The sequence below is a fragment of the Phalacrocorax carbo genome, chromosome 7 (assembly GCF_963921805.1).
Source record: "Phalacrocorax carbo chromosome 7, bPhaCar2.1, whole genome shotgun sequence".
NCBI classification, from domain to species: domain Eukaryota; kingdom Metazoa; phylum Chordata; class Aves; order Suliformes; family Phalacrocoracidae; genus Phalacrocorax; species Phalacrocorax carbo.
In genome coordinates this window covers 39,426,312-39,453,014 of record NC_087519.1, presented here as the reverse complement: position 1 = coordinate 39,453,014, position 26,703 = coordinate 39,426,312, and the positions used below count along the sequence as shown (strand labels likewise).

Genomic DNA, 26,703 nt, shown 5'->3' with positions numbered 1-26,703 from the left:
GTGGCTCAAATCCCTGAAAGGTTGCTAAGCCCTTCCTATTTTCAAGAGATCATTGAAGTAGCCCCTCTGAGATCCCTACCATTAACTCAGAGAGTTCAAATTAAGGTGTGAGTAGGGTCTCGTTGAGTCCCTCTAGATTTCCCAGCCCAAGGCAAAGTGGGGTCTGGCTTACTGCAGCCTCAGGTAATCATATTGCTGTAAAATGAGAGGTATTCTGTGAATTGCAAGAAATGCAGCCTTGGCAAACTGCCTTCCATGACAGAGTCTCAATTGGAAATCAGTGTTGTGCCCCATTACTTGGTCTTCCAGAGTGCAGGATTTGGATTGGCTTGAGCCACCCTACAGCCCTTGATAGAGCATGGGGTTCCTCACCACGAGGTTTATGTGGCTGCACGTGGCCAGATCATGTTTGTGCTGCTGCTTTGATGATGGGAATAAGCAGGAGTAAGTGTCCTGAGGGGGTCTTTGCTAAATGGTGCATAACCTCATAGGTCCTTTCTGCCTTAAGGGAAGTTATCCTGCTTGTGTGTTCTCCATTTTCCAGTTAATGGGGCGAGTTCCATATTCACCTTAAATAGCAGAACTAAAAGAAAAGGTCATTAAAGAGCCAGTGATATTTCTGATAAGAAGCATTTCTTCCAGTGTCCCTGACAGAGCTCTTGCTCTTTTCATCATAGCGCACAGCAAATACCTTAAGCAATGCCTATGGTTTGGGGGTGAGGGATGTGACTCTGTGGGGTAACTGATTTGCACATGATCCCCTGGCCTTCTGTGAGCACATCCACATAGATAAAACAAACTATGGGTAAGCACCCTGCACCTTGGCAAGCCCCAGGAGTGTGAAAATCACTGTATAATTGTACAATAAGGTGGGAAGCACAGCAGCTGATGGTGAACTGAGATAACTTTAAGGATCAGCAGCAGGACAGCTGAAATGAATAATGACATCATCTTATTACCATTCAAGTAGAGGCAAGATTAGCAATCGGAACATGACTTACTTAGCCTCAGCTGTGTCAAAGGGTTTGGAAAGTTAAAAGCAGGGCAGGCAGAGCTTGTAAGTTTGTCCTGTAGAAAAGGGAGCAAGCAGGATGCTCTTCAGGGAATGTGAGCATCTCCCTTATGAGGAAAGGCTGAGAGACCTGGGTCTGTTCAGCCTGGACAAGAGAAGACTGAGGGGGGAATCTTATCAATGCTTATAAATATCTAAAGGGCGGGTGTCAGGAGGATGGGACTGGCCTCTTTTCAGTGGTGCCCAATCACATGACAAGGGGCCATGGGCATGAGATGGAACACGGGAAGTTCCACCTGAATATGAGGAAAATCTTCTTTCCTGTGAGGGTGCCAGAGCAGTGGCACAGGCTGCCCAGGGAGGCTGTGGAGTCCCTTCCCTGGAGACATTCCTGTGCCCCCTGCTCCGGGTGTGCCTGCTCAAGCAGGGGGGTTGGACAAGATGATCTCCAGAGGTGCCTTCCAGCCCCTGCCATTCTGTGATTCTGTGTGGTGAATTGGTCACTGGATGACTGCTCTAAGGGGCAGCAGCTGAGAACATCTTCACCTTAGGGAAACCCCCCAGCCTGGCAGATGCTGCAGACCAGGAACAGAGCTACGGTTTAGCTCTTGCTCCCTGTTACTCTTATTGGTCTGCTCTGCACTGTGACTGTGCCATTGGGGATGCTTTTTGGGGGTGATTCTCTCCTGCATCTTCTGGGAACACCACATTTGAAATATATGAGTTCACTTCATCAGCATAAGGAGAGGGACTGCTGATCTTTCTCTAGCACCACCCCGTCCCTGAACAGCTTTAAAGTAAGCAATATATATAGTATTTCTTAAAAATAGTAATCTTATAAAATAAAGGTAAAAATATACCTTTGCATAACATGTGGGAATCCTAATAGCATGGGGTCTGTATTGGGAATACACACTGTGTGGAAATCTCTTGGGTTTAGTTGGTACTTTGGGCTCAAGGCATGCATAACTTCTCTTTAAAATCCATTCTGAAGTACTTGACTTGTGTTTACAGAGGTGCTAAGTTGGTGCTGAAGTCTCGTCCACATTAGGTCAGTTCCATTTCTGCAAGGAAAGCTGCTCCTACAGGAAAATAGAAAAGTGTATGGAGTAGCCTGAGTGGGAGAAATAGGTTTATCCAAGTGCATTACGCAGTATTGCTCCTTTAAAAGTCAGGGGATCTGAGACCCCCTTGATGTAGAAGAATGAGGTTAGAGAGTAGGTTTGAGTTTGATTCTTGGTGAATTATAGAAAGGAAGCGCTCATGGCAGGGTTTGTGCTTATCTGCACTGCTTTTTTTTGTCTTTTTTTATGGTTTGTTTATTTCTCTTATTGATTATAGCCAGAAGCAGTATCATTAAGGGAGCTTTAGACAAATAAAAGTATCAAGGTTGCAGAGTTTTATTTTAATTTTCCCCCTCCCAGTAAGCACTGGGAGTATTGCCTGCTGGAAAGGGTTGTTGTCTTCCTTTTTTTTTTGTGTGTTTATTTCTAGACTGTGAAAAGTTCTCAGTCTATTTCATTGTCTTTCTGACTTACTGGGGTGCCCCACTATCCTTCTTTTCCAAGGAGACCTGCTGGTTTTGCGATTTTTTCCTACAAACTGAGGTTTTCAGCATGATTGCTGCAGCGTAAGGGACAGCAACATTGAAGACTGTGATAAAATTGTTCTGTAGATGGAAAGAAGTGATATTAAAATACAACAAAGGTAGGGAGTCTCTTAAAAGCCATGTGCAGAGTTTTGCCTGTAGGAATTGCAGGAAAAATCCTGTCCTGTGATCATACAGTTCTCTCTTCAGGTAATAATTCTGTAGTGAGCTTTGGGGAGAAAGATAGGTAAATCCTTGTTCGTCTTGTTCCTTGTTAAAAGCTGCTTTCACCTAAAATTTTGTGTGTAGGCCTCCCAGCCACATTGTTTGCTGTATGAATGACAAATCCCAATATCCCACTTTATGCACAGACATGAGACAAGAGGTTCAGCGTAGCTGATTGTGTTTGAGCTGGTCCCTCTGCAATCAGTGGAGGGATGCAGGTGGTTTCAGGACCCTATGGACCTGGCCTGGCTTGCATGTTGCTTTTTGGGACGCAAAGAGAGCCTGGTTCAGGTGTAGAGATGGCTGTACTAGGTGAGACAAATCTCCCATTGCCCAGACAACTGCCTAACCCTCCTGGGCTGTGCTCTGCATTAGAGGAGAAAACTCAGTGCTGGCTATGCATGCCTCTATGCTGCACTTGTATGTAGTTCAGATAGACACCCAAAGGTGCAGCCGCATGCCAGCGCTTCTCTCCTGTAGAAAGAGACCCAAGGAAAAGCAGAAACGAGGGAAGGAGAGATCTGTATGTCTTCAAAGTGCTTTGTGACCCTTTGGTGTCTGGAAAAGGCATTCATTTGCTGGTGCTGCTTCCTAAATGAGTCTGGGGAGCAGGGATGGTCCTGCAGAAGAGGATCTGTGCAGCATGGAGGGACAGGAGCACTGCCGCTGTCAGACCGTTAGGGCCAGGAGGGATGTGGTGGTCTTGTGTATGGCTTAGAGCTCTCTGCTTCACTCCGCTTGAGTTTTACTCTGAGTTTGGGTGTGAGCCTCAAACTTCAGCAAACCAGGTCAGGTCAGAAAAAAAAAGCATATGTAAGATAAGAATTTTCCTCCAACCTGTCCCTAGGCAGGCATTGACTCAGAAAAGCCTGGAATTATGAAGAGGGCAGTTGTTAAAGCTTGAATCAGACCTGACTGTGTGTTTATGTCAGATCAGTAACAAAAACGGACGCTGGGGCTTTACCCCACGTTTTACTATGGTGACACTTAGCCTTCTGGTGCAACAGCATTTGCATCTATAGCATGGATGCAGGAGGACCTCAGGGGATCTTAGGTGCTGTTTTGCTAAACTCCAAAAATGACATGAAGTTACTAATGATGAGTAGATTTGCCCTATATTTCATTCAATAGGCTATTTAGTAAAATTGGGAGAGGTTTTCATGTCCTTCCAAAATCATTTGCATGATTGAAGTGTGGTTTGTGCCCTGAAGAAGGAGGAAAGGGCCTTCTATCCTGTAGCTAAATCATCTTCCCAAGAAAGGGGAAAAGGTCAGGGTTGGTTTTTATCTCTACTTATCTTCATTCCTCTTATCCTTGAGGCGGTTTAACACAAGATCTCCCCCCTTCCTCACCACACAGAAAGCCTCAGGCTGCAGGAACATCTTCTAAACCTCCCCTGCTGGGAGCTCTTCCATTTTGTGCAAAGTACCAGAGAATAAAAATGAGGCTAAGACTCATTCAGGGACTCAAACATAGGTCTCATCAGAGAGTGCTTATTAGTGCCTTTACTATGGTGGTATTAGATAAAAGAGAGGAAGGGGACAGGCTCAAGGAGGGTGGTGCAGTCATCTATCTGTGCCTGAGAATACAGCTTTTCACTTCCTCTAGCTTTGATGTGCTTGTTAGAAAAGGAAGTTAAATCAAGCTTCTGTGTTCAACAAAATAGATATTACATTTTGGTAAGAAGAAAGCAAAACATTTACAGCTATCTAAGTCTCAATTTGACATACTGGCTTGACTGGTGTTAGCTCTTAGTAGATGGGCAGTACAACTGTACTTATTTACTGTCCTGGATTTGTCACCCTGGGAGAAAGCCTGTCTGCGGTCTACAATGCTTTGGTTGCTATGAAATCACTTTTTAAAGGCAGCATGGAAACCAGCTGATACTGAGTTATTCAGTGGCTTTTGTAGCTACAAAATAGTACCCGACTCCCCTGGCTGGTGGAAGGGCTGCCGAAGCTGAAACCCTTTGCACCTGCAGCCTGTCTGTATCCAAGGTCCCTGCTTGCTGCGGGGGGGTGTGCCTGTGCCGAAGTGCAGGCTGGGTGTGCAGTCCTCAGATGGAAGTTGTACAGCGTGGTGCAAAATTGTTAGAGACAGGGGCTCCTAATGGAAACAATTAACACACAACGTGACCAGAGTTATATAACAGCTATGGCTTATTAAACAGCCTCACTAGAGGCATGAAAGATGGGAGTCTGACGAAATTTTGGTATGCTACACTGGGTTTTTTCCTGTCTATTGAGCCAGCAATAACTAGGTCTTATTTACTTTTGGTGGGTGGTCACATAAAACCACAAACTCCTGCCACACAAGGAAGGTCTCTGCCCTCCAGCTAGCGTGTCTGTTCACGTGTAGCCGCTAGCTTGCTTTCCAGAAGCAAAGCCTGTGACAAATTCTAGGACTTGCATGATTAAAATTGAATTTCTTTTTGACCACTTAATTTGTGTTTGACTGGTTGGACAGCAGGGAGACAGGCAGTAATGCTGCAGACCTCTGTCATGTGAGTTCATATTGTTTCTGCTTTTTTAATGTTTTCCTTTTCCTCGTCAGCACAGGTATGAATTGTTGCAGAGGCAATAGGGAAGCCCCTAGCCAGTCCATTAGCTAAAACCATGACACTGGCTCATGATGTACAGGGGCTGGGAAAGGACACTGCTAGAGGCAGAGTGATTCTCATCTACCAGAGTATGTGGCACGTGTTTTGGGAGAGAGGAACATGCGGGATTTTAAAACAGAGGCGTTTTAGGATGCCCATAAATGCTTCAGAGGTCATTTTTGGAGGTGTCTTGCATCTGTTCCTTTCAGGATTTTGCTCCCCGAGTCCTACGCAGTTGGACTCATGCAGCCTGATTAAACACTCGGTTACTTTGGTTTTACACCAGTACAATACCATTGATTTAAATATACTTTCATTGGCATAAAACTGGAACTGCATGATAGTGAATCAACCACACAGAAAGCAAGGTAGTTGGCTTTGCAGGCAGAATAAGAAACAATACGTAAATTCTTTGCAACACTGCTAGCAAATAGTCTTCTGAACAAGTGGCATATTTAGAATACACAAGCTGTCTAAAGACTTTCATTTGGTAGGTAACTTTCGGCAAAGCAATGTTCCATAAATCTGTTACTTTCTGCTGCACCAACTATGCATTGCGTTTTACCTGCTCATCTGATCTCCATTTTATTTGCCTGTACATCTATGTATATATGAATATTTTACAACCACGCTTGAAAGGAATTACAGAAAGCTGTCTTATCTGCCAAGCACTTCTACATTTACTCAGGGCTTAATGGGGGCCCAGCAAATTGGGTCTCTTGCTACTTACTGCATGTTTGGTATATCTAATAATTTTTTTTTTTTGCAGAACCCCAGCTGAAAGGAATTGTGACAAGGTTATTCAGCCAGCAGGAATACTTCCTGCAGATGCACCCAGATGGTACAATTGATGGGACCAAGGACGAAAACAGTGACTACAGTAAGAAAAATTAGCCTGTTTTGCAACCCAATTACAATCAAATACATCACCTAGTGAGTCTCACTTGTGCAGCTCTATTTTGGAAAAGATCAAATTAGGAAGAAGCCAGCTGTTTTCTGCATGTTTTTTCTATCTATGCTTCCCCTTTAAATCTTGCCTGTATCATTTCATATGTTTCCTCTCCAATCTTCTTCCCTCCCGCCCTGATTCTGTAATGGCCATATGGGTGGGGTGGAGAATAAAACCCATGATTTGAATTGCTGCCAGAAGAGAAAGGAGATTATATTTATACACATGCCACGTGGGTAAAGGATACGGGGAATTCTCTCTCCAAGGAGAAGAGGAGAAAATAATTTTCACTATTTTACCCTGAAAATTCAGCAAGCATCAGGAATTTCCAGGCTGGAGAAAACCAGCTGTTCACTAAAGTGTAGTGCTTTGAGGCTAGTGTCAAGGCTGAGGGTATCAAATGACCTTTCTAAAGGAGGTAATTTTCCAGAACCCTGTTCGAAGGGGTTGGGTTCATGATGTCCAACAAAGGACAGCAAAGTGCAGCAGAGCCATGTAGGTTTAAAAATGATGTTCATGTGCAGGAGCCATATTGGTTTAAACAAATGCAGAGCAGTAGCCAATATTTCTTTTGCAAAAGAAATAGTTTTGTCAATAACAAAGCTCCTCAAAAGGTTAAAAAAGGTGCAGGATATTTTCTACATCATCTCTTCATTTCATAGGCCTCGGATTGATGATTCTGAGAGGGCAGTAATAAGCTCAGATCCTTGGTGCCACAAATATCAACAGAGTAGGACTCAAGTCTTGATTTGGGTCATCCTATGTTGGTTTGAAGCTCCCTGTGCCACTGCTGAAGGGACATCATATCTAGCTTCTCCAGCATGGAAGGTGTCTTCCCAGTCATTACTAGAGATGAACAGAGGTTGATCTGTGTAGTAGGATTGATGGAAGCAAACTTCATGTACTTTGTGAAAGGCGGAACCTACTTAATTTGGGGACAAATCTTGTTCAAACTCAAAGAAGCTCCTAGCTGGATTGAAGGCATCCTTCCTTCAGGAAGGCAGGGCCTGAGCTTCAGGTGAGAGGTGTCTGCAGTGGTGCAGTGCACGCAGTAGGGCATGGATGTTGTCCTGTGATGGTGCATTTGGACAAAGGTGCAAGGTGGCTGCAGTCCCACATCCATAGAGCTTGCCCCATACCCAGGAAGCTGGCAGGGTGCTGCGGTGGGAATGTTGTGTGTGGTGGGACTGCTCTGCTGCAGCCAGCTCAGGGCTGAGGTCCATGTGCAGAGCAGTGCACGAGAGAGGACCTTTGAGAAGATGGCAACTAAAATTGTGGGAGACTGGCAAAGCCCTTGTGAAATGACCCAAGAGGCTGCATTCACCAGAAACTTGGCCTGTAGCAGATGCAAGTGTCAGGTTCTAGTCCCCTTTTTCATATGCTGGTGTTGAACAAATGAAATACCACAAATGGCAATGACACAACTTCTAATTTACATTGGAGTGGGAGAACCTGTTGCCCTCCCCACGTGCACTTTTACTCAATGAGAGACTGAGCAGATCTCTTCCTACAGGGTAAAGAGTCTGGTCTTGTGATTTTCTCAGGCAGACACCAACACATGTGATGAGTTAGAGGCTTTAGTGGGCACGTAATGACCCAGACTTGGGTTGTATTAGCTGCTTTTTCTTAAAGAAAAAAAGATGTAGGGTGTTCTCAATCTGCAGAAAATCTTGTTGGAGGCCTATTTGTCAATGATATGGGAAAAGCTGCTGGAGATGACAGGGATTCATTACCCTCATCTGTCAGTGAGGACTGAACAACAAAGTAATGGGCTTAAATGGAAGGAGAGATGAATTTAGGTAAACAGCAGAGGAGAATAAAATGTAAGAACAGTCCTGCAATATTTCAGGCTGGCAAGGGAGATGAGGGAAGCTGTTGCTGGCTGCACCTCTATGGGTGCAGGAGAACCTCCTGAGTCCCTATGACTGAGGCTGGGCCCCAATCGCCCAAACAGCTCTTATTTATGCATCCCATTAGAAACGCTAGAGATCAGTTTGACAAGGTGCTGAGTACTTGTGATCCACTTTCACCCAGTCTTCTTAATTGGAAATAGATGGGCTGAAGGTCACTTCTAGAGTGTAAATTTATCTGGTGAGATGGCAACCCTGCCTTGGCAGCTTGGTGGGACAGGAGGCATCTAGCTGAAGTGTGCCAAGCCACTTGCTCAAAGTCATGGGCTATGTTGGAAAGTTTAGTGAAGTTTTTTAAGGGAAGATTGAAGCCAAAGAATTCCCCATGCCCGGATCTCACGGGATATCAAAAGAGAAGGAATCCAACCTGAAAATGAAATGAAGTATGTGCATTGTTCAGTTTTGTTTAAATTTTTACCACAGACTGTCCTTTATAAATCTTCAGTTTAAGTCAACATTTTATATTATATGAAGCGTCCAATTACAGCTTCAAAACAAGATCACATTTTTCACTTTGGAAATGCCAAAATAAAGCACGCTGACTGTTTTACCCTTTTCCATTCTTCCAAACATCTCAAATTTTGACCAGAAAAGTCAAAACTCATTTGTCTAAGTGAACAGCTTGCAGATTTACTTCTCTGGTATTTTCTGTTTTAAAATATTTCTCCAGAAGATTACTGACCAGCCAGTCAGCAGTATGTGCAGTATTTCCGTGCAGGGGCAAAACTCATCAAAGACCAGATAGATAATATTTCTCTATCCTTGGAGAAGGGTTAGTTAACTCACATGCACTAGCAGAGAAGGGCAATCTTGATGGCCACAGCAGGATCCTTCCCACCCTGGATGACCATCAATTCTCCGTACAGAAGCCATGCTAGCACAGTTAAATACACGGTGAACACAGTGTTCCATACATCGGCTCTGCGTTCTGTAGCCACACACTGATTATTCAAATTAGAATTATGAAAGGAAGCTTATTTTTCAGGGAATGTATTAGGTTGGTTTACTTTGGCAAAATAAATGTTTAAAATGAGGCACGACATGTACCTCAGATATGTCTGATGCAATTAAAAGTTCTAATAAAAATCCAGTTATTTATATAAGAGGAACTGCTAATATTTAAGCAATTTTTAAATTAATTATCTGGTGCCCATTTTATGTGTGTTCTTGAGAGGCTGATGGCATTTATTTTCCACCTCCTCTCACTTAAAGAAAAAGAAGAAAAACCCAGAAGCCAAGTTCTAATGGCATTTGAATGGGCATCCAGCCAGCTTCCCGCGAAACAGCTCTTGGGACATCTGTTCCTTATACCATGCAGTTAAAGACACGCCATCTTAATGTAAGCAAGAAGACAGATTATCTGCCTACTTGCATTGGGATATATGAAGAATTTTCTTTTAATTGGAGCACAGTTTCATGGTGTACAAAGTCCTTGTTTGTGTTCTCAGTGATGTTAGATATGAACCTGAATTTGGGGCTCTATCTTTTCCTTCCAAATCCAGTGATCTCAAATGGTCTTTCAGGGCTGACTTGCTGTCAGTGCTTGAATTATTATTGCTCTTTCATGGGCTGAGCATGTCCCTTTCATGGGCTGAGAAATGTCCCTTCTTTGTGAGACCAACTGATTGTCTTCATTTGCCAGCATAATCCTGCTGAAAATCTGAAAAGCCTCAGCAAATTGACAGCACCCAAAAGACAGGTCAACTGTACTGACCAGGTGGAAAAAGCCCAATAGATCTAGGATATTTTTGGGGGCTTTGCAGCCAGAAACACAAAAACAATTAAGACTGGGGAAACCTCTGGAGGTCTCCAGTCCAATCCTACTTGGAGCTGGGTTATCTTCAGCTGTCCAGAGCCTTGTCTAGTTGTTTCAAATGTGTTCAGGAATGAGCTATTCCATATCTTCATAACCTTTCTGGTTCCAGTGTTGCACTGTTCACATTGTGGAAAATTTTCTTTATATTCGGTCATAATTTCTTTGAGGCTTTTGTCTAGTGCCTCTTGTCCTTTCATTGAGTTCCCCTGAGAAGAGCCTGTCTCTGGCTTTCCCTTCTTTGAATAAAGCAAATCCAGTTCCCTCAGTTTCCTCTCACATATATGTTGTACCACAGCCTCTTGATCATCTTAGCAGCCTTCCTCACTCCCCTCAGGATCTTAAACCTCCCCATCTCATGGTGCACAGAGGCTGCTGTTGCCTATTGTATCCTCCATTGGTTTCTCCTTATGGGCAGCACAAATGTCCTGTTCCACAACGTATCACCTGGTGTAGATTAGTTTAGCTCCTCTGATTTACTATTATTTAAATGAGCTGAGCATATGGAGCACATCTTCTATATGGCATGTCTTACTTTACTTTTTTATTTCTGTAAGTTAGCCCAGACTTATAGCCAAGTATGCATTCAGATTTTAAGAACGTGGTATGCAGCTGATAAACTGCCATAACATAACAGTGTACCATGTATGGCCAAAGGGTTTAGGACTGGAGAGTGCTATAAGTATTATCATCAATAAGCAGAGTCAGGTATAAACCTACCGATGGTTGAAAATGGTGAAATGTAATGAACGAAAATAGGCAGAAATATTCAAGGTCTTTTTTTTTTTTCTCTTCTGCCCATGAAGTAAGAGTACGCCCATTCCACGCAGTTGCAGATGATACAGAAAATTTAGCATTTGCAGTGGAGAAAGAATTTTAAAAGCATTTGTTAAATTTTCTCTTTTTTCACATCATCAGCACACCCTGTGGTCAGTTCTAGTCTACCACAGCTAGTCCTCTTCCCCATCTCTAAATCTGCTGTTTCACATTAACCAGAATTTTTTTCCCTCACAAAAAAATCAGACAACTTGCTTTTAAGGTTGGCTGAGGGTTTTTCCCCCACATTTGTACATTCTTACAATAAAGCTTATAAGCTTTGAAATCTGTTCCAAAACGAGATGAAACATTCATTTGGAAGCATGATAACAAAAGGCTTGAACTTCAAAGGGATTTCTAGATTTGAGTGCAGAAACAGCTCTGAGAATTTACAAAGTTTTGATTGACCCAAACCACTTTTTAAATAGAGGAAGACATTTGCTTCCTAAAACTTCTTTGGCTGTCAGTTACCTGTGTCAGATGCATGTCCTACTTGCCTGCCCACTTGCTCCCCTGCTCTGCAGTATGTTGCAGGAGATGCTCTGCCGTGCCTAAAAGCCATGATTGTGGGTGTTGCTGCCATGGTCTGCAGCAGGGTCCCAGGGAGTTTGGGAACTCGCAGGGGTCTTGCTGCTGTAACAGAGTACAACAGGATTGTTCCTGTGTTCCCTTAGCGTGTATAGGTGGAAAGAGAGAGATCTGGAGTCATGTGGGTTCTTTCAAGTGGAACTTCTCACCCACTAACTCTGGGTATTATCACCTCGATGCCTAATGAATGCTTTGTAATGGTCTGTCACAAGTTTTCTATGTGAGACAAATTGGCTGTAGGGAATGAATGATGATGCCCATTTTGTTTCATTATTAGCAGTAATATGCTCCATTTTGCAGTGGGGAGGAAAATTAGGGAAGGGGAATTGCTTATAAATAGACTTGTTAATTGCAGAGGGTTTTAGACCTTCATGGTAGTGAGGAAGTGATCGAAATATAAGCTTGCCTTGGTTACTGAGCTTTTCAACAGTAGAACTGTGCTATAACGCAGCTCTTTAATGCTGAGTAGCTACACTGGGTTTGTCTCATCTGGAGACAGTATCAGGGTAGCACCCTTGACTCCAGTTGTTCACAAACCAATACCCAGGCTGGACTTCATTTGCTGTATACATCTGTTGATGTCCTCCGTCAAGGTCACATAAATATAGGCAATGGCTTTGCTAAGACTTCAGCACATACTTTGATATTTTACTGAATATGGTACTTAAAGACATGAAAAGGGCCTGGAGGTGGGTTTCCTTTCACCAATCTTGGGGGTACCTCCCTTTCAGGCAGCTCACCTAGGGCAGTCACCCAGTCCTCCTTGGGAATTGAGTGGGGAAAAAAGGGCATTCATTTGCAAATGGAATTCATTAATCCCTTTTTGGAGACAATCCTGAAACCAGGTCACCCAGGGCACCTGTTAGATATCTTGAGCAAAGTGGCTTTCTATCTGCTTTTTTCAAGTTTTACTTGTGAAAGGGTATGTACCTCTGGCCTTTAATCAAATCCACCAAGAGTTCAGGTCAAATGTAACCAGTTTTCCATGACATTTCATACACCCTTTGGGCTCTGCTTTTTGTCTTGGAAATTGTGTGACTCCTGGGGCTTTGGGTCCGAATTTGTAGTCTGAACCACTGGCTGCAAGGAAAGAATCAAGCCACAGCTTCAGTGCTTTTCTCTTTCTCTCTCAGAGCCACCCCCACCCCCCTGCTTCTATCCATGTTGGCTATAAATGAGGGTTTTTTCTTGGGAGAGGAATCGAAACACAATTCTGTCTCCTCGTCTCTGCAATAATTCACAGGTTGTACATGAGGGAAGTTCTTGTGAAGCATCTTTTTGTTGAGTTAAATCCATGCACCCATGCATTACCTGGCACGTGCATATCTAACCAGTCTCCTCGGCGCAGGGGGTTGATGTTGAGCTGGACTCTATTCTGTCCCGTCATACCAGTGTTAACACCAGCTTGGCCTGAGAAGCTATACCATTTTGAATAGGCCATTTCAGCAAAACCTACTTTATCCTTCAGGGCTAACGTTAAATCAGCAGTTGTCCAGCTCCTGTGGAAGGAGAGGCTGGGAGACAGCACAGTGAGGAGGACTGTTTCTTCTAGAGCTGTTGTGTGAAGACCCCTTTGTGCTGTGCTTGCTCCAATATGATGTGTCAGGCATAAAACTTTGTAAATGATCTATAAAATGAATCAGCTAGAGGATGATGTCCTTAACGGAAAATATGAATGCTTCACTGCATGCTCTGTCACTCAGTCTTTTCTCTGCACTCTGCCCATTAACAGGTCTCCCCTGGGCTAATTTGAACACCCCAAGGCTCTTGAAGTTTTCTGCAGCCTTTTGCAAAGAAGTGTGTTAAAAAGCCATAAGAAATGGTTCATGAATGTGGAAGGGGCAGTCTAACCTCATAACTAGGGAACAAGAAAAAATATTCTTGTTTCAGGGCAGTTGCACGAGAAGAGACCTTGAATGAAGTATTTTCACTGTGTCTGTGCTCACGTTTCTGCCCAACCCCATGCCCATATTCCCATAGCCTGACCTCCCTGGAACTGGGTCTAGTTAGCTCTTTGTAAACTGAATCATGAGGGGTCCTACAACATCTGGATACTCTTGTCCTATAAATCTCAGTGGAAACAAAGCCATGCTAATGCCTCAGTGCCCAGTCTATCAACAGTGACAGTCCTCTCCTCTTTGGGCCCATTCTGTTAGAAATGTAGCAAAAGTCTGACTGTACATTAATGTGTGTGCTTGCAGGAAAGGTCTTTCAATGAGATACAGGGTCTACTTGGAATCAAGCAGTAAAGTAAGTAATTAGGAGGAAGTAGTTGCAATGCTTTAATAATAAGATTGTGGTAAAATTGAGTATTGAAAGGTCTTGTCCTCTTCTGTCCTATCTAGTGCTGCTTCTGAATGAGGAGCAGTGCTCTGGTCCTGGAGTGGAGTGGTATATCTTCCTGAGTTTCTTCATTCCCTTGACAGCAGGGATCACAGGGGCAGACACACAGTCAAGTTAATTTGCATCCTTCCGGCCGTGGTTGCTGTCTGTAAACTCTTTTAGCACATGGCAAATGCAAGAAGTGTCACTAGGCTCAAATCTGTTTCAGGGGGAACTAAACTAAGTTGTGTTGTTGTGTTTGCCAAGGGCAAAAACGTGTACATGTGCATTTACCACAGCTCAGCTGACCCATGGAAAGCTGTTGAGATGCACTAGCTTGAATGCACGTATGATCCCTTGGCATTGCAAAGGCAGTGATCAGACAGGCTGATGGGTGTGTTAAGGCTTCTGGGAGGCAGCCAAATTCAGTACTTCTAAAAATTTGCTTTCAGCATTGGCCCCATGTCTGCAGACCTTTCTGTAGCTGGAAGCAGGACTTTTGATTCTAGTTCAGTATCTTTTGTTGAGATTCAGATGTGGGGTGGGCTGGCCCTGCGGCAAAAAGCAGCAGCAGCCACTCAGGGTGATGTCTCCATAACCTTTGCTTTTCTTTTCCTTCCACAGCCCTTTTCAATCTAATTCCTGTGGGTCTTCGCGTGGTGGCAATTCAAGGGGTGAAGGCAGGTCTGTACGTTGCCATGAACGCTGAGGGATATCTCTACAGCTCAGTAAGTACTTTATGCTGTTGGGGTCCTGGAGTGGTTTGGTTTTGCCAGTGGGAGGGAGGAGACTGCATTGGGACTTGCAGCTTTTTCTGAAAATGGTCACGTATCAGCAAACCTTTAAAAGCAGGAACAGGGGAGATGCCGCAAGGCCATGAAATATTCACTTTAAAGTCTCTCCACAGAGATTCGTGGCAATATTTCCTGACCTGTGAAGACAGAGTTTGTGTTCCTTTGAGTAGTTATTTAATGTAGGTCACGTTGTAGAGGAGGCTGTGTGGTTGGCTGGTTATATTCTGGTTTCACATTTGTGAAATGGCATGGACTGAATGGAATTGCTTCTGAATTGTGCCTGGATAACTGATCGCAGATGGTGCCCCAATGGGTCATACTCTGCTTTTGACTGCGGTGTAAATCCACAGCAATACACTGACTTCATTAAAATGGTCCTGGACTATTCTGTTGGTGGAGTGCTTCAGCAGAGCAGATTTTCCTTGTATCTGTGTGGTCTTTTTAATGCACATAAAAGATAAGTGAGGCATTTTTTACCAACTAATTCCCCTATAACTCTCTTAGATGGCATGAAAGGGCATGAGGTTATTCATAAGATTCTCATTTGAAGTAAGTAATTGATTTTCACAGTGAATAATTGATTCAGTGATTTATTAAATATGGCAGCCCTTTGTCAGAATTTTTTATGCTTCAAATAACTTTGGTCTAGTTCTACATAATAAAAAGTGATAGTTAATAATACACTTCTCATTTCTGTAGTTATGATATCTTTAAAGTGTATAGCTGAGATTCTTATCCCATCTGCCTTTGTGTAAATTTACAGTGCAGCATTTCTGCTCTTGTCTAGGCATTTACTTTGCTTTAAAAGCGTATGTGAGATTGGAGAGAGGACCACTGAAAAGGCACAGTCCAAGTCCTATGCAATGTTTCCTAACTCTGACCATCCGTCTTCATTCTTTGTCAGTTCTAAAGCACTCGTGTGGTTGGGATTTCCCCCTTTCCTTTGGGAGGCAACAAAACTTGGGCTCCCTAGTGGCTCAGGGTAGAAAACAGCAAGTGGATTTGTTAGTATGCCTGGCGGGTTAGGTCTCAGAACTGGCTGCTTGTCAAGAAGAGACTGAGAGATCAATCTGGATCTCTGTGGATGCCAGACGCTTCCTGTTCTTTCATAGCCCAGTAAACATAAATGACTGCTTCTAAATAAATTACATCAGTTTACTAACAATGAAAACCTCCTTTCTTTGTAAAGCTATTGGAGTCCTGAAGGTAATACCAAGCATGGTGTGGTACTGCATTATCATGTGTGCTTTCCTTTAGGCACATAGTCAGGGGAGTCAGGACTGATGTTTTGCCCTGTGTTTGTGCAGTGCTGGGCATGAAGAGGTCCTGGCCCAGCTCTGAGGCTCCTCATACTACCGGTACCCCATAAATGAGGACTGCAGGGAAGCAGTGTGTGTCACAGAGCCACATCCAGCCTGGGTGGGTCTTTTTGGAGCAATGAGGGGTAGCGTTTCCTGAACAAATAGTGCAAGGGAGGGAAGTGCGGGGCTCAGGCAAAAGAAGCAGAGAGTTTGGAAGCATGATGTTTGACAGCTGAGAGTTTAGAGACGATGCAGAGGAAAAGGATCTCTTGCTAGCAGTAGTAAGGCGATGCAGAGGGTGGGAGGGACATACCAAGACATAGTGGGCATCAGGAAGACCACGTGTCCACAAAACACATGTGCTAGTCATATGAAGTTTCCTAAAGGGCACCAGATCATACATGTATTCAACTGAGAGTGGTTTAATGGGGCCTGCTGATTCCCAGCAAATGTGCCTATCTTAAATAGGAAAGTTAATCAGGGAAGGCTAAGGATGCACCATGATGGCCAGTGGTTAATGAAGTGGATGCCATTACATGCCATGGCTTGATGGTATTCAGCTCTGTCTGAACTAATCAGAGAGTTAAACTGTTCATTTCATCAACATGACGCAAGGTTTCTGCTTGCAGTAAATGGATGCTACTGGCCCATCTCTAATCCAGGAAGATGGAGCTCACTGGACCCAATTTTCTTCTTGTATTGACTGGTGGCTCTGTCTCTGTCTTACAACAGTAAATCAATTAATTCACTGGGCCTTGGAGCAGACCCCAAAGCAAGAAAAAAAGAAAATTTGTGGATAAAGCCTGTTAGGAGCAAGGAGCGTGGGTCAAGGCACTCATAGCATCAAAGACAAGGATGAGACTGGAGTCCTATAAAAGAACTGTATATGCCTGTTCAAGCAGTCTCTTTTGGATGCTGCAGTTTTCTTTGTGGGGTTGGGATCCCACTCCAAGCCAACATTTGGCATGGCTGTGTCAGTCTCGAAGACCGCGCTGGAGAACTACTTTGGCAGGACACAACAGTCTGTTCCTCTGTGGGATGGGCAAGGCCCCTGGCCATGCCACCTGGACCCAACTGCTGCCCACACCAAAGGATATGTAGTCTCTGCTCCTTTGCTTAGCAGATCCTGAACTACAGCTTTGCTTTATCTCAGGCCCGTTTCCTTGGTGTTGTGCATGTACCTATTTTTTTACTAGCATTTTCTGAGGCATTTCTGAAAAAAATGGGTAAATATTTCCCACAGGTATTTTTCAGTCATGCAGATCCATTGATAAATTAACTTTTTCTGCTGCTTGGCTGCCTCCCCTGCTGTCTGTCCCAGGCCTAGCCCTGCTAGGACTTCCTGTAACACCCTCAAGCCCAGGACTGCTTTCAGATAAAATGCAACTGTCCAGGGAAATGTGGGTTGGTTTTTTGTTTTTGTTCCCCCCCCCCCGCCTCTTGAGCCCAGACTGTGGCTGTAACTGAACACATCATCACTGTGGGTTTGTTTTGTTTTTGTTTGGTGGTGGGTTTTTTTGGTGACATTTAATCTGTGTGCGTCAGCTGAAACCTTGGCTGACATCCTCTGCCCTGGATAAAACCAGAGGTTATTATCAGCCTGGTCTCAGAGGCAGTTTGTGCCAGCTCCTACTGAGTTTGGGCCAATGGGCTTTTGAATGAATGGGTTTAGAATAACTAGCCCTTGGAAACAGTCTTCCTGGTGCTGATCAGCACAAAAGAAGGGCTGAGTGGGGTCCTCTAAAGCAAAATTTGGTGAGAAGGCTTTTTGCAGAAACATGCAAGACCCTCCTATGTTCTTGGCCACATTGATACCTTTAGCAATGAGTTTCCTCATCTCTTTTGTTCAGTTAGGGATGGTGTGAGGTTGGATTGCTGGGTTGAAGCCAACCATAGATCTCTAGCCAGCTTCAGAGGCCTAAATGCATTAGCTGCCAAAGCCTCTTTGCTTGGGAAGCAGCTGTTTATGACTTCTGTGCATAGTTTACTTACTCTAGATACCTGATTTTTTTTTTTTTTTCCCCCAGACAAGGTTATTGCTCCCTGTGAGGTCTGCTGGGGAATTAGGTGCTTAGTGGGCAAGAAAATCAGGTCTTGGTCTGAGGCACCTAGCTTTGCAGGCAGTAGGATGCAAAACACTCTTCAGAGCAAGCTTGCAAAGTCATTGGTGCATTCCCATTTGATTTCTTTTAATGTAGAGCAGCTGTAAATTCCCTGGTGATGCACAAAGGTTTTTATTAACACCTGTTCTGGGGAGTGCCATGACTCTCCTGAGGATCCACTGTTAGCATTTTATGCTAATGTAAAAATATACAGAATGAATGAAGGGCAGTGGGTATTATTTGTACTGTCTTAGTGCTTGGGAAGCTGAGACTAAAGGCTGGTAGTTGCAGACGAGAGGGAAACACAGAATAAAGAGGTACGTCCTGCTCCAGTGAGTTTACAGCCCAGTCGTAACGGGAGAAGACACAGAACATGCTCTCCTGTCTCTGTCTGGAGTTAATAGTTCCACCACCAAATTAATTCCTACTCCTGTATAACCTTTCTCTGTGAAGTTTCTCTCCTCAGTGCCCAGCTTTCTATTACGCCTGCTGCAACAGCTCGCAGGGGCATGGGGAAGGGAGCACCTGCAAAGTGTTTTGCCTGAGAGGCTAACCTGGTTCTCCTGGAGCAGATGCGCATCATGGGGCTGTAGAGCCTCCACGGGCCCACCCAATCACTCCACGTGCACTGAAATTGCAGCTCTCAATATGATGATATGTATAATTCAGTGGCATTACAGCTGGGATTGGTTTTGCCCCAAGTGCATAACACTTCTTTTCTAAAATGTACTGCTCTCAGATACTCCTTGTTGTTTAACTCAGAGTTCTAATTATTTTTGAAATGGCAAATCATCATACATAATTTATTGGAAAGACTGAGAAAACCCTAGCAGAGATACAGAATACAGAGGAAAAAAATGGGTCGCTCAGTATGGTTTTACAGTGTAAACCTGTGAGTTTGAAATGCTGAAATTAGAGCTTGAATCACTTCAAAGATTCCTGCTAAAAAGGGAATGATTATGCACAATAAAAAGCCAATCTAAACAGCATTGAAAAAACCCAAGTCATGTTAAGAGCTCAGTGTCTTTGCATTTTCTTTTTCTTTGGTTTTTTTTTTTCTGCTCTATCATTTTGCATAAACATGTCTTGCATAATAAGCATCTGGGGAAGTATGTATATTAACTGTATTTTTTAATCTGCTTGCAATGCTATAACTATTTTGCTACAACTCCTCTAGGGTTGCTGTGCACTTATTTACATCATTTCAAGGTCGGGCTGGAATCAATAATGCTGCATTCTCTCCCCTAATAGGCTTGGGGTGTTAAACCTGCTCCTGCCAATGCCATTTCTTTAATTCATATTTGACCTCTAGTGGTGCTAGTTGATTCAGTCAGAAGTACGGATAGGCCAGGCAGGTATCCTGAGCATCTCCCTTCTGCAAACTTTGCAAGCAAGCACACTTGCTGGGGGGATTCCCTAGTTTACATGCCTCATTACAGAGCCAGGTCATTGGAGAGAGAGAAATGTCTCCAAAGGCAAAGCACAGCAGGAGCCCTAATGTAATGTGCTTTTAATTTCCCTCCAGAGTATCTACTCTTCTCCACTGGCTGTTTAAAGGGGCTTGCTGAATGAAGGCATTAACTGGGAGATGTAAAACTCCTCCTGTCCCCTGGCTTATTCATAAATGTGGAGGGAACAAAATGGATGATCAGGGAAGCAGCTGTGCTGAGGAGAGACAGCCCCTGGGAGCAGATTCCTGCCTTACATAGAATGTTCTTAAAATACAGCTCCTGCCGGGCACCCTGGCAAGGCACCCTCATAGCATGGAAACTTGTAAACACAGCTGTCAGTAGGAAAGTGGTCCCTTTTGCCTCAGTGCGATGCTGGTGCCCACATTGCTCTGCTTGGCTCTCAGGAGCTCTTCAATGGTTCACCTTTCCTTTCACCCCAGCACAGTGAGCTCCCCTGTCCTGTGTGTGACTACTACAAGTCAAGCAGGACCTGTCCTGGCCCACACAGGCTCAGGAGTTATTCAGGATTTTGTAAGAGCTAGAAATGGGTATGACCTCACTTGGCAGGACTGCTTGGACTGCTTGTCAGATGAGGAGAGCTGGGACAGTGCAATACTGTGGCTTTTTTTTTTTTGGGTTGGGGGCAGGTTTCCCATCTGGCATCCTGCTGAGGGACCTGTGTTCCCTGAACTTTCCTAGCACAGCACCACAGCGGGGCTCCTGCAGGAAGGGTGCTGCTCTGCACCTTGCATTGACATCTGGGATGAGTTAGGTGAGACTTAGCTTTCACCTATTCAAGCAAGAGACTGTTCAGAGGGCAAAATCAATAACAGCAGGACCTAATCCTGTTTTCCTAGCTAGCTGTTCCTTGTCTTACATGATTGCAGTGCAAATTATAAAGAATAAGTATGTTTCAATTAGAAGTGCCTTCTCTTAGCCTTGGTTGCACAGGATATTTAGGAATGTGTTATGTTCCACCTAATGCCAGCTGGAGGAATGGGGATGGGACCTTCCCCTTTGTGAGCAGTGGTTTGTCTACTGGAATGCGTTATGGTCTTTTGATGAAATTTCATTTTGGAAGAAAATCGAGGGAAAAACACTCCAGTGCTGCTGAATTACCTCATTTTGACACTTCCCCAAAGAAACATTACAGATTCCCATTTTGAAAGAACTTCAGTGTGTTTTATATTGCTTTACCATTCCTAATAAAATCAGAACAAAATGTTTAGATTTTGGTTGAGTATTTTTTTTCCCACATGATTTCCTTGAAGTATGGAAGAGGGAGGAGGATAAAAAGCCAATGGGGAGGGGTTGCTCTAAATTGTAAGGAAGGCAAGAGTAGAAATTGAAGAGATGAATCAGTCGTAGCTGCCACCTTCTGCACAGTGTTCCTTCTGCCGACTTCCTTGAGGCCAAATGTACAGGTCTAACCTTAGATAAGCAGGCAGATGAAGTCTTTGGAGCAGGTACTAAGCAGCAGTAGCATTGCATAGAGCTTGCCCATTTTTCACCTGTGCATCATGTGTGATCAATTAACCACTGTAGGGGAAATGATGAGGTTAAAGCAGAATAGTTGATGGCCGTTCAGTGATTGAGTTGGATTTCTGAAAGAAACTCTCGAAAATGTCTAGACTGAGGACAAGACAGTGTGCAGGGAAGCCCCTAGTTAGCATAGATGATGTGCCAGTGGAGCTCTCATCCCAGCAAACAAGAACCAAAAGCTGACTCTTGCAGTGTCGCTCTGGAGAGGCAGTTGCAGCAGAAGTCCCTTTCATTGCCTTCCCTTTGCATCCCGCAGGCTGGGAGGATGCAGGATGGGCCAATAACTGAGCTCCTCTCCCTGGGTGAACAATTTGTTTTTCCTCGCTCTCCAGCCTGCTTTGCTTGTTTTTAATGCTATTTATCCAGTGTCTTGTCCATAAATAGTGCTATTGTCTGTTTTCCACAAGTGAAATCTAGATTAAACTCCAGTACATCAGGGGTGAGAGTGAGTTTATTAACATTTTTTTTTGTGGTGGAGGGAGGACAAGTCTTGTCCTTCCTGGGTCCAGGGCTCTGTTTGACATGAGAAGAAAGGAGGAAAGTTTTGAGCAAAGACATATTTGGCTGAGTTCAGGTATTTGTTAATGAAGAGATTCAGAGCTCCTTTCTGATAACGCCCAAGTCAAATACAGAATGGATAAAACTACTGAATGGTGTGCCTTTGCCAAACAGTGACTAATGGCTCTGGAGGCGAAAGCAGGAGATACAACAGTCATAGGCTGAAAAAACCAAGCAGAAACCCTACTGTGTGCATGTAATTATAACTGGGAGCCAAGTGATAGAAAACTTTTAAAATGAGGAACATTGTTGGACTGTAATGCAGTTTTCCAGGGGAAAGGGTTCAAAACACCAGAGAGGTTCAAAACACCTGGGCTATTTCAAGCCAGACTGGCTGAATCAGTGGGGAATGCAGTGTACTGTAGAGGAAGGGCCTGGATGGAAGCCTGAACCATCCCTGCCCTGCTCTTGCTGTGAAAGGGTACTATCCTGACTAAGCACTTGCAAAGCAGAACTAGTTTTCTTGAAGTGTCTGAATCATGGGAGCTGAGTTCAGATCCTGTATATTTAAGTTTCCATGGGTCCCGACATACAGGGCTGGCTTCTGGCACCTATAGTTACATGGTACGGTGCCTCACAGGAGCCTCCTGAAATTGGTGGAGTCAGCATGCTCGGCAGGAGTTATGATCATGGCCAAGGAGCTGAAATGGCCTTAGACAAGATCCAGTTTAGCAAAGCACTGAAATTGCACCTTGATGCAATCCGTGCTCTCTGGTCTCCTCTGTCTCAGGGACATGGGTCCTGGGGGTTACCAGCCACTTCCAGTTGTCTCTTCTGGAAGAGCCAATCCTTACTGTAAGGACAGCTCCACATCTACCCAGCTTCTCTTGCCATGAATTCATCTGTGAAGCTGCGAGCGGGGTAGAAAGGATCTGTTCATACTACTGGCAGCCAGTCACTGCTGTGATGTGTTGCATGCTGACAGTGTGCTCAGCTCCGCAGAGCGCGTGGGATGGCCGGTCTGCTTCTGCCAAGGAGCCTGCAATCTGTGCGTGAGCAGGGAGGAGTGGAGGGGCACATTGCCAGCAGTACTGCCCGAAGGCATTCCGGCAGCAGAGCAGGCAGGTATGACATGGCTTTGAACATGCTCCAGGCCTTCCTGAACCATGATGCTCTTTGTGTCTGTCCTCGTGGCACGAGGTGCACCAAAGAAGTCCTGCAAGGTCTGTCTTCTGTATGTGCTGGCCGAGGCTGAGCCTTGTTCTGGCCTTGTGAGTTAGAGGGCAGCTGAAAAGCAGCGTACATCAAAGGCAGAGCCCATCCTTCCCCACCCGCTGTGTCTACTGACACAGGGGCCGAGTTTGTTTTAAAAATATGCCTGGCCCTCATCGAAGGCTGAAAACGGGGAAATGGCTGAGATTTTAGATCTGCTGGTTTATTACTGGGGTATTTAATTATATTATCCAACTTTTAATAATAAACTTGGTAAATCTGGACTTAAAAATAGCTCTTTAAAAGTATTCTGCTCTAAAACCTTTTTTTTTTAATTTACTTGTGTTTCCTCTGGAATGGTACAGAAGGCTCTGGGATAGGACCCAAAGTTTTGAGATGCTGCCACCCAGCACCATGGGGACACACAGATTTTGTAGGGATCCCTGGCAGAACAATGACATAACGTTGTTACAATCAAAACTTCCTTTTAACCCCAGACCCTCTGCAAACGGAGCAGGTCAGTTTAACGAACATTCGAAACCCTCTGCAGAGCAAGTCAGTTTAACTAATGGCCTAGACCTGCTGCAGAGTGGGTCATTTTACACGTTAACCATAAGTTGGGCCCAAACGTGCACACAAAGTTCACTCAGTGCTTGGGGTCCCGGGCCTGGGAGCTCATGGCCCTGCCTCACACCGGCCGCCGCCTCCCGCCCCAGCACTCGCCTCCGCGCTGTCTTACAAGCAGGGCGCCGCGTGCGCTTACGCGTCCCTGCTCCGTGTGCCTGGGACCCCTTTGAAGGAGAAGTGCCTACGTGACCAGCCCGCCCATGACTAATGGCGCCTGCCTCCAAGATGGCGCAGCAGGGGTGAGAGTAGGGGGCACAGACACGGATGCAGGATTATGAGAAAATGGGAAATTCTGAAAATTCCGGTAGTAAATGGCTTCTGTGCTGTGAACAGGAGGAGGAAATTGTCACTTTGCTGGAGGCTGAGCCCAGATGGGATGGTTCAGAGCAGACCTTGGACTCATGGCCCGGCCCTTATTTTCCAAGCTTAAATGAAAGTTCCTCTGCTGCACCAGCAGTTGTCTGTAGACCTCTCATAGAACTAGAAAACCAGCTAATCATGGTGGGAGGGGTACCCATTAGTCCTCTTATGGTGTATCATCACCTTTCTGCCTGCAGTTAGGTTACATGCTTGATGTTCTGTGACTAATTTCACTTGCTTGCAGTTTTGCTGTTCTTTAGTTGCACCTTCCACCAGCTTCTGCTACGCACCTTATTTCTGTCATCCTTTTCCTTTTCCTTAACCACTTTTTATTAATCTTAACATCAGTGTGTTTTGGTCAACATACCCACACTAAAAGATTCATCTTAGTGGGTGATCACTTTGTAGACTGATGCCTGTGGCCTCCCCTACAGCTTTTGCTTGATTAAAAAGGAACCTTCTTCCCTGCACTACAGATCGCACCCCTTGTTGTGCGAAGTGGCTACTCTTCTGTGGAAATTCCTGAAAAGCCCTGAAACCTTTAAATGAAATTAAATTAATTGTCCCTCTCTGAAGTCAATAAATCCCTTGAACACACACACGAGTCACAGGTTAATTTGGTGGTTTGACATCTCAGCTGTCAAGAAGGCAGTGAAGAGACTGTAAGAATGTCCTGCCACCTCTGACATACCAATGGCATCTGAGGTGCAGAGGAGCTGTGCTTTGGGAGCAACGGTAGCCATTCATGCAGCTCTCTTTTGTAGGTTAGCTGAGTCCCAAAATGTTGAAAGTGTGTTAATATTCACAATATGCTGTTAAATCTCCCAAATACATACCTAGGCACCAGCCCCACGCTAAAAGCTTTCTTGAAAACGAACACCCTCTTGACGTAAATAAGACATGGCATGAAGACGGTAAGTCTTCCTATCTCCTCACCACTTTCTTCCTGAGAAGTCCAAAGGATTGACTGCTCTTTATGAGAAGCTTCCTTGGTCAGTTCCTCTGAAGGCTGCAAATCAAATGCATTATTGATGACAGCACTTGGGAGTTGCATGCACACATGCACACGTTACAGACTCCCAGATGCTGTCTGGAGCACTCTAGAGGAATTCACTGCAGCTGGACAAAGATTGTCAGCTTCTCTAAAGCCTCTGAAATGGAAATCAGTGTGAATCTCCTGCATAGCCTGTTCCACCATTAAATCATTTTAAGCATGAAATAGAAGAGAGGAAGATAGAACCTCAGGGATTTTGAACAAGGCTGGTAGGTGAGGAGGCACTGAGAAAGATAATGTCCAACTTTCTAGGCATGTGCAAAGTGAGATGAGGAGCAAGTTTCTGACATTCCCACAAGTGCAGTGGCCATGCTGGGCTATTGCTTCCCCTAGCAGGAAACTCTCCAAAGCAAGCAGGGGTCAAGAAGGGCAGTTCTTGGTATCCCTGCTGCAGTGTTCAAAGCCCGTGCAGTTGTGCCAGATCATGTGCCTTTTAAAGTGACTGTTTCCTGCTCCTGGTGGGTTGAGGACTCACCACATTGTCCCATGTTTCTCTAAGTTGGTTCATGTGCACTGGAAAGAGGTTCCCCATTTCCTCCTGACACTGGATAACTACTGTTAGTGGAGCTGGTGCAGCTAATGGGTTTTGAGTTTTGGACTGTACTCGGTGCCAAGGAGAACTGCCTCCATCTGCAACTGGGTGATACTAAATATTTCCTGCAGCCCCCTCTCTTCTGCACTGTGTCAGTTCCCGTGTCAGGTAGATGGCTGCAGAGGTCCTTGCTTTCCAGGAGGGCAGAGCAGACCGGCTGGAGGAAGGACCTTTGACAGGGATCCAGCCAGGTCAGGAGAGAAGTGCTGTGCAGTTGTGCAACCAGCCCACTCTAGTTGGGATCCATAATGTTGGTTGTTGCCTTCCTAGTTCTTAGAGGAGAAAGTCTCACAGCTCTTCCACTAGCTTGTCCAAAGCAAATTCCATCTTCTTGTACCTCTTACTGCTGCTGCTGTGGGCATTTTGGGTTGGCAAAACCCTTCCTTTTCCTCCTTGCCAGTCCTGGTGTGCTCTGGGAGCTGTAGCTGAACATCACTGGCTGTGCTGTCTTGAGTGATGCTCTGTGTCTTTCTTAGCTCCTGCCTGCCAATCTGCATCTGCCCAGAGGCTCAGCACAATCTTGTCCACAGGGGATGTCTATGGATGTCCTTAGGTACCTGGTGTGATAGGAAGGCATCTAAAATGCCACCATTCAATACTTCTCAACTTGTAGGCCTGTCTGGGAGCTGACATGCCATTTTTCTGGCTTTGCATGGAAAAAAACCTGGAGACCTTGTGCAGGGACTTCCCTTCCTCCCTGTTTTCCCAGTCCTTGAGTGCAATGCACTGCTCTGCCCTAGTAAGCAGTTTGGAGGCATTGAACCCAAAGGCAGACGTGGTCTGTCCAGCTGGACAAAGTTGAGGATCTCTGCAGGAGTTACATTGGAGCTTTTGTTTAGGGAGAAAAAAGAAATATAAAGCACCTCTTAAGAGCGTACTGCAGCTTGGCCAACCCTGTTGTGATGCTCATGGTCCTGTTGCACTCAAGATTGTTTCCAGTTTAAACCCTGTCACCTCATTTGTGATTCACATTTACTGCCTGTAGCAGAATTTCCCCATGGTGGGAAGGAAGGGAACAGAGCAAAGGGAAGGACTCTAGAAATACTTGAGGTGAAAGCAGGGTAGTCTGGTGATGACTGCCAGTGTTGGACTAGGAGAAGGAGGAGGTGCATGAGCTCACGGTGAACACCAGCTTTTGATGGGAGGCCAGGTCAGAGAGGTGCTGTGTCACTTCACTTTCTGATGGGAGCACCACACAAATACTGCCAGCATAACGCAGGACCCAGCCTGTGGCTCTCACATGTCTGGTAGATATCAAGCTGTTAAAATGCAATTCTTTTGCCTAAAGCTACAGTCCATGATTGGCCTTCAGGGATGTGCTGGTCTGAGTGTGTCTAGGTCATCTGGA

At 44.8% G+C, this 26,703-nt stretch overlaps 1 protein-coding gene across 3 annotated transcripts in view; it reads left to right on the top strand.

The window, feature by feature from the left end:
• FGF12 (fibroblast growth factor 12) overlaps positions 1-26,703 on the top strand; it is a 238,734-nt gene that overhangs the window by 142,753 nt on the left and 69,278 nt on the right. For all 3 annotated transcript variants that reach the window (XM_064457598.1, XM_064457596.1, XM_064457597.1), the window contains exons 2-3: positions 6,194-6,304; positions 14,447-14,550. In XM_064457598.1, coding sequence (XP_064313668.1) covers positions 6,194-6,304; positions 14,447-14,550 — 215 coding nt within the window. The remainder of the gene's footprint in view (positions 1-6,193; positions 6,305-14,446; positions 14,551-26,703) is intronic.